Genomic DNA, 6,000 nt, shown 5'->3' with positions numbered 1-6,000 from the left:
TAATCCCAGCACTCAGGAGGCAGAGGCAGGAGGATCTCTGTAAGTCTGAGGCCAGCCTGGTCTCCAAAGCGAGTTCCAGGAAAGGCTCAAAGCTACACAGAGAAACCCTGTCTCAAAAAAACAAACAAACAAAAAAATTTAGCATTCTGCCAAGTGTGGTGCACGTCTTTAATCCCAGAACTTGGGAGGCAGAGGCAGGTGGATCTCTATGATTTAGAGGCCAACTTGGCCTACACAATGAGTTCGAGGCTAGCCAAGACTACATGGTGAGCCTCTGTCTCAAAAAAATTCTAGCATTCTTGAGACCAGAGAGCTGGCTTGCTGGGTAAAGGGCCCAAGACCCACATGATGGAAGGAGAGAACTGACTGGCCTCTCTACTCATACACCCACGCACATATACAATAAATAAAATAACGTAATTTAAAAGTTTTAAAAATATGTAGTATCCTCTGCTGGGACTGGAACTCTGTTGATAGAGTGTTAGCCAAGCATGCACAAGGCCCTGGGTTCAATCCCCAGGACTGCATATACTGGGTGGCTTCTTGTAATTCCAGCACTAGGAGGCAGAGAAGAAGAATCAGAAGTTCAATCATCCTTTGCTACATACCTAGTTCAAAGACAGCCTAGGCCACATGAGAACTTGTCTTAGAAAGGAGAAGGAAGAAAGAGAATAAAGAAGAAGAAGAAGAAGAAGAAGAAGAAGAAGAAGAAGAAGAAGAAGCAGCAGCAGCTGGGCTGTGGGGGCACTCGCCTTTAGTCCCAGCACTCGGGAGGTAGAGGCAGGAGGATCTCTGTGAGTTTGAGGCCAGCCTGGTCTACAGAACAAGTTCCAGGACAACCCCAGCTACACAAGGAAGCCCTGTCTTGGAAAACCAAACCAAATTAAAAGAAAACAAAAAGATAAATCCAGCATTGTTCTTTTGACTAGACCTGATACAGATCCTATGCCAGTTAGAGCGTACACCTTGGTTTAATACGTTATAACACTGTATGAAAGCCGGAAACACAAATATATTTGAGTATTGAATATGTTACTTTTCTCTTTACAATGAGGAAACACCTAACAAAAGCAACCTAAGGAAGAAAGAGGTTTTTTTTTTTTGGCTCCTGGTTAGAGAGTCCAGGCCATCATGGAGAAGTCAGGACAGCAAGAATAGGTAGCGGCTGGCCACATTGCCTCTGCAGTCAGGAAGGAGGGAGGGAGAGAGAGAGAGAGAGAGAGAGAGAGAGAGAGAGAGAGAGAGAGAGAGAGAGAGAAGTGCTGCTCAGTTCACTTTTTCATTTAGTTCCATCTATGACTCCTATCCCTTAGAGCAGTGGTTCTCAACCTGCGGGTCTCAATCCCCACAGGGGTCTCATATCAGCTATCCTGTATATCACACATTTTTTTTTTTTTTTTTTTTTTTTTTGTGTACACATTGATTTTATTGTAACAAAGCAACTTGTACACTTCAACATTTAAAATGAGCATTTTTCCTTCCAGTGAAAACCAAAAAAAAAATAAAAATAAAAAAATTAAAAATAAAGTTACAACAGAGAATGTCAACTCCAAATAAAACCCTACAGGTTCTGCTGATTCTCCCATTGAGTGGCAGGGCTCAAGTCATTGTTAGGAGAGAATTTTATTTTAAAAGTGTCATCTTAAACTGCAAGGATGTCCGTTAAACATCACAATCAAACATGCCAAAGGAGAAGCCATGTTGTCACAATGCCCACTTACCCCCCCAGACACCTCAACCCACCCTTGCTGACCTTCTATACCCCCCCTTTTTTTCTTTTTTTTTCTTTTTATTAAACAAGAGAAAGTAGACAGATACATGTTGGTAAATGCTAACTGTCTGTATTCACATAGAGACACAGTGTAATCTCTGAGCCCAATATACAGAGAAAGGAAAAAAGCTAGAAGTCTATGCACTACTACACAGGGACCTAGCACCCCCCAGCCTCCAGCAGAGCCAAGGGGGCCGAAGGGTTTTTCTTTTTTCCCACAGAGCACAGTGGTGGTGTTGAATCCACAGTTTGAGACAACAAAGGATAAAAATGAATTTAGAACAGAATAGTGGAGATTCTTTTCCTGTTGTATTTTGTTCAAGGTATTTCCCCCAAAATAGGTTGAGAACCATGGTGTTGAGAAGAGACCTCAAAAACAGGGCTACTGAGCACAAGAGGGGTCAGGGGGAGGGAAATGACTGCAACTTGCTCCCAGGGACTGGAGAAAATTAAAAAATAAAAAGAAAATAAAAAAGAGGGCTGGAATCCATCAGTCTTCTGTGCTAGTCATCCTCGCCTTCATCCTCCTCTCCTTCCTCCCCTTCATCATCATCTTCATCTTCTTCACCTTCATCTTCATCCCCTTCCTCATCAATATCTTCCAAGCCTTCCTCTTCTTCATCATCATCATCATCATCTTCTGCCTCTCCTTCTTCATCGTCCATATCAGGAACCAAATAGTACTGTAGGGGGTTTGGCCAAATGTCGTCTTTGATGACCTCTCCTAACTCATCTGCACCTGCGTCAGAGTGGTCAGTGAACCAGGTGAAGAAGCTCTCCGGCTCTTCATGCTGCCTCTTCCTGCTGGCCTTATTCTGCGTTTGACTTGAGCGTTTTGTCAAATCCTTTCCAGACTTCCATTTGATTTCAGTGGACTTTGAAGATGGGTCGCCACTCTCATTCAGATGAAATTCTTTGGAGAGAACTTTATTTTCAAAGTAAGGATTTTCATCAAAATAAAAATCTATTCTGTAACCTGATTTAATGTCTTCAAATTCTGTCACTTCAACTCTGGTCAAGTAATGCAGAGCCTCTTCATCTTCCTCCCCAAGCAGTGCAGACACTTGTGGGTGGTTGACAAATGTTGTTACCCAAAAATTTGGGATTTTGGCGATCAATTCTGACCTCTTCTGAAAAAATGGTTGGCGGAGTTTGTTATATTTTTGTTCTACTTTCAAAATTTCCTCACTGGCTTGTTCATTAAGTCTGTCTATTTCATTTTGTACTTCGTCAATGTGTTCAATTGCTTCTTGCTGTTCTTTTTCTGAGGTCTCGTCGGCCCCGTCGTGGTTGGAGTTGAGCTCCTTTTTACTGGCTTTGGCCGTCGGCGCCGACATGGTGCCCTCCGCGGTCGGGGCGGGGAGCGGGGAGGGGGAGCGAAGCGACGGCCTAGGGGGCGGCCAGCGGCTTCCCCTCACGCCACACGCGCGGCGCCCGCTTGCTCCGGCCGCCTCCTCCCGGCGCTCACTTGCTCGCCCTCCCCCTGGCTGCCTGGCGCTGCCCGCGGGGCCTGACGCCGAGGCAGGCCCGGGCGCGTTGTGGCGGGCCCCCGGCCGGGGCTCTCGCTGAAGGCGGGGAGGCGGCGGCGGCGGCTCGGCTGGACTCCTCGACTCGCGCCCCGCGCTCCGGCTCGCTTCTCGATTGCCCCGAGCCGCCTCCTCCTCCTCCTCCTCCACCGCCTCCTCCTCCTCCTCCACCTCCTCCACTATATCACACATTTACATAATGATTTATAACAGTAGCAAAATTCCAGTTATGAAGTAACAACAAAATAATTTTATAGATGGGGGGTCACCACCACATGAGGAACTGTATTAAAGGGTCACAGCTTGTGAACTTTTTTGTGTATGGGGGGTGGGAGGGTAGGGAAAGGGGTGTGGTCGAGACAGGGTCTCCCTATGTAATCCAGGTTGGTCTAGAACTCACTGAGTAGACTAGGCTGGCCATGAACTCATAGAGATCTACCTGCCTCAGCCTTCAAAGTACTGGGATAAAAGGCATGCATCACCATGCCCAGAACTTCATGAATTCTTTGTTGAAAAATCTGCCACTGAAAATTGAAATACCAAGGCTGTGGGCGTAGCTTAGTGACAGAGCACTTGTCTACATTCTGCCGGGCTCTGGCTTCAAGCCCAAGCATAGAAAAAGAAAGGAAAAAGAAACTGTGACTCAATCATTGATGTTATTTTTGAGACGCATGATCAGAGAAGCTAGACAGGCTAGCTGTGGAGCCATATCCCAAGTGGGTCAAAGCACACGGTGCATATAGCCGGTGAGGAACGTGATCCCACAGCCTGCCCCAAGTGTGCCATCTGAATCCAGGCTGTGGCATTTGAAGTATGCTTCTAATGGGCGTTAACAGCTTAGATGCAAGATTGTAAAACATTGGTAGCAAACTTCTGCCCTCCGGGGTTCTCCCATTGTGCTATAAGCCTGTATTTAAGACCTCCTCCCTCCTTCAATAAATGGCATTCGGCATTAAAAAAAAAAAGAAAGAAAGAAAGAAAGAAAGAAAGAAAGAAAGAAAGAAAGAAAGAAAGAAAGAAAGAGAGAGAAAGAAAGCCTCATGCTTTCCCAGCAAGCTACCTACTCAAGCAGGGGAGTTGCCATTTAAAAGCTAGCACTTGGTGGTATGGGGGAGGCGTGGGAGATACCTCATCCATTAGGAGCACTGGCTGTTCTTCCAGAGGACTGGGGTTCAATTCTCAGCACCCACACGGTGGCTCAGAACTGTCTGCAACTCCAGCTCCTGAGGCTGTGATGCCAGTGTGCTGGACCCTTACTTAAATTGATTTTGTCGGGACATTTTAATGATAACAACAGAAAAGAAACTAAGACAAATGGCGAAAGTGCTTGGAAGCATCCTGGGATGGGCTCCTCTTCAAAAATGTCCACGCTCCTGCCAGAGGCATGCCTACCACCAGGCATGCCCACCGCCAGAAGCTAAAGTCACCTCTAATTGGTAACATGTTCCACCATCGTGAACGTGTTCTCAGAGCAGAAGCTAGGTGTTGGTGTGCTTGTGTCCTGTGTGTCTGTGTGTCCTGTGTGCCTGTGTGTGTCCTGCTGTCTAGCAAAGGTAAGAGTGCTTGTTGCTAAGCCTGATGACCTGAATTCCACCCCCAAGACCCATATGGTGGAGAGAACTGACTCCCACGGTCGCCCTCATGTTCAAAGACTCCAGTGTTAAGAGAGCCATGGTGGTGCACACCTGTCATCCCAGCATTGGGATGATAGAGGCAGGAGGATCAAGAGTTCAAGGTCATCCTTGGCTACCTAGTGAGTCTGAGACCAGATCTGGTTGCATTAGAACCTTTCAAAACAAACGGACCAAACCAACAGAAAAGCAGAGAGTGGTGTGATATTTTCTTCAGTCACCTTCTCTCTATGTCTCAATGACAGAGACACCTACGATGACACTAGACCAACCCTGACAGTCCCAGAGGGTGTCCTCATCTCAGGATCCTGAAGAGTAACATGGTCATAGGGTGCCCCAAATTCTTTGGAGGGGGCCACTCATTAGCCAGCCCTCTTCCCCACCACCCACTCACTGTCCCCATAGAGCCCTTCACTCCACCTCCTCTCAACCTGGGCCCTGGCTTCTCGCCCCCCTCGTCTTTAGGTGGGTTACCTGGCTCCCTGTTTCACTGACAAAATAACGGAAAGAAAAGGGAATGCCTGGAGCTCCTGAGTCCACCTCCCCCATGCCTGCACCTGGGCCCATGTCCTTGGCTTCTCTGTGAGCATGGCTGAGATACACTTTCTGTATATCCTTCTTTCTCTCTCAAATGTCTATTTATTTTTATTTTATGTGTATGAATGTTTGCCTGCATGTATGTAGATCATATTCATGCAGTGCCCTGGGATACCAGAAGAGGGTGGCTGTGATTCACCATAGGGGTGCTGAGAATTGAGCTTGGGTCCTCTGCAAGAGCAGCCACTGCTTTTAACTGCTGAGCCATCTCTCCAGCCCATGGCATCTCTCATGAACCAAATGTATTGCTTTGGTGACTCCGCGTTTTCTCTGTCTGCTTATAGACACAATGATCTTTTTGTCCCTTTTGCAAAACAACATCCCACCTCTCACCAGAAAACAGAAAATAACAGTAGTTGGTGACACGCGGAGAGTGTGAAACCCTGCGCCCTGTGGGTGGGCTGTAAAACAGGGCAGCTGCTGGCGCAGATGGTGTAGAAGTCCCTAAACGTATGAAACAAGCCCTGGATTCCAC

General features: G+C 47.0%; 1 protein-coding gene across 1 annotated transcript; it reads right to left on the bottom strand.

Moving 5' to 3' along the window:
* Positions 1–1,604: 1,604 nt before the first annotated feature.
* Positions 1,605–3,463, bottom strand: LOC114685524 (protein SET-like). Its single transcript, XM_028860148.2, has one exon. The coding sequence runs from the start codon at positions 3,106–3,108 to the stop codon at positions 2,275–2,277; it is 834 nt and encodes a 277-aa protein (XP_028715981.1). The 5' UTR covers positions 3,109–3,463; the 3' UTR covers positions 1,605–2,274.
* Positions 3,464–6,000: the final 2,537 nt, after the last annotated feature.

The sequence above is a fragment of the Peromyscus leucopus genome, chromosome 2 (genome assembly GCF_004664715.2).
Source record: "Peromyscus leucopus breed LL Stock chromosome 2, UCI_PerLeu_2.1, whole genome shotgun sequence".
In the NCBI taxonomy this organism is placed as follows: domain Eukaryota; kingdom Metazoa; phylum Chordata; class Mammalia; order Rodentia; family Cricetidae; genus Peromyscus; species Peromyscus leucopus.
The sequence above is the reverse complement of the archived record's forward strand: the minus strand, read 5'-3'. Positions and strand labels throughout refer to the sequence as shown.

What these genes read in the sequence shown, in the direction of transcription:
- LOC114685524 (XM_028860148.2), bottom strand. Translation starts at nt 3,108, where the DNA reads ATGTCGGCGCCGACGGCCAAAGCCAGTAAAAAGGAGCTCAACTCCAAC.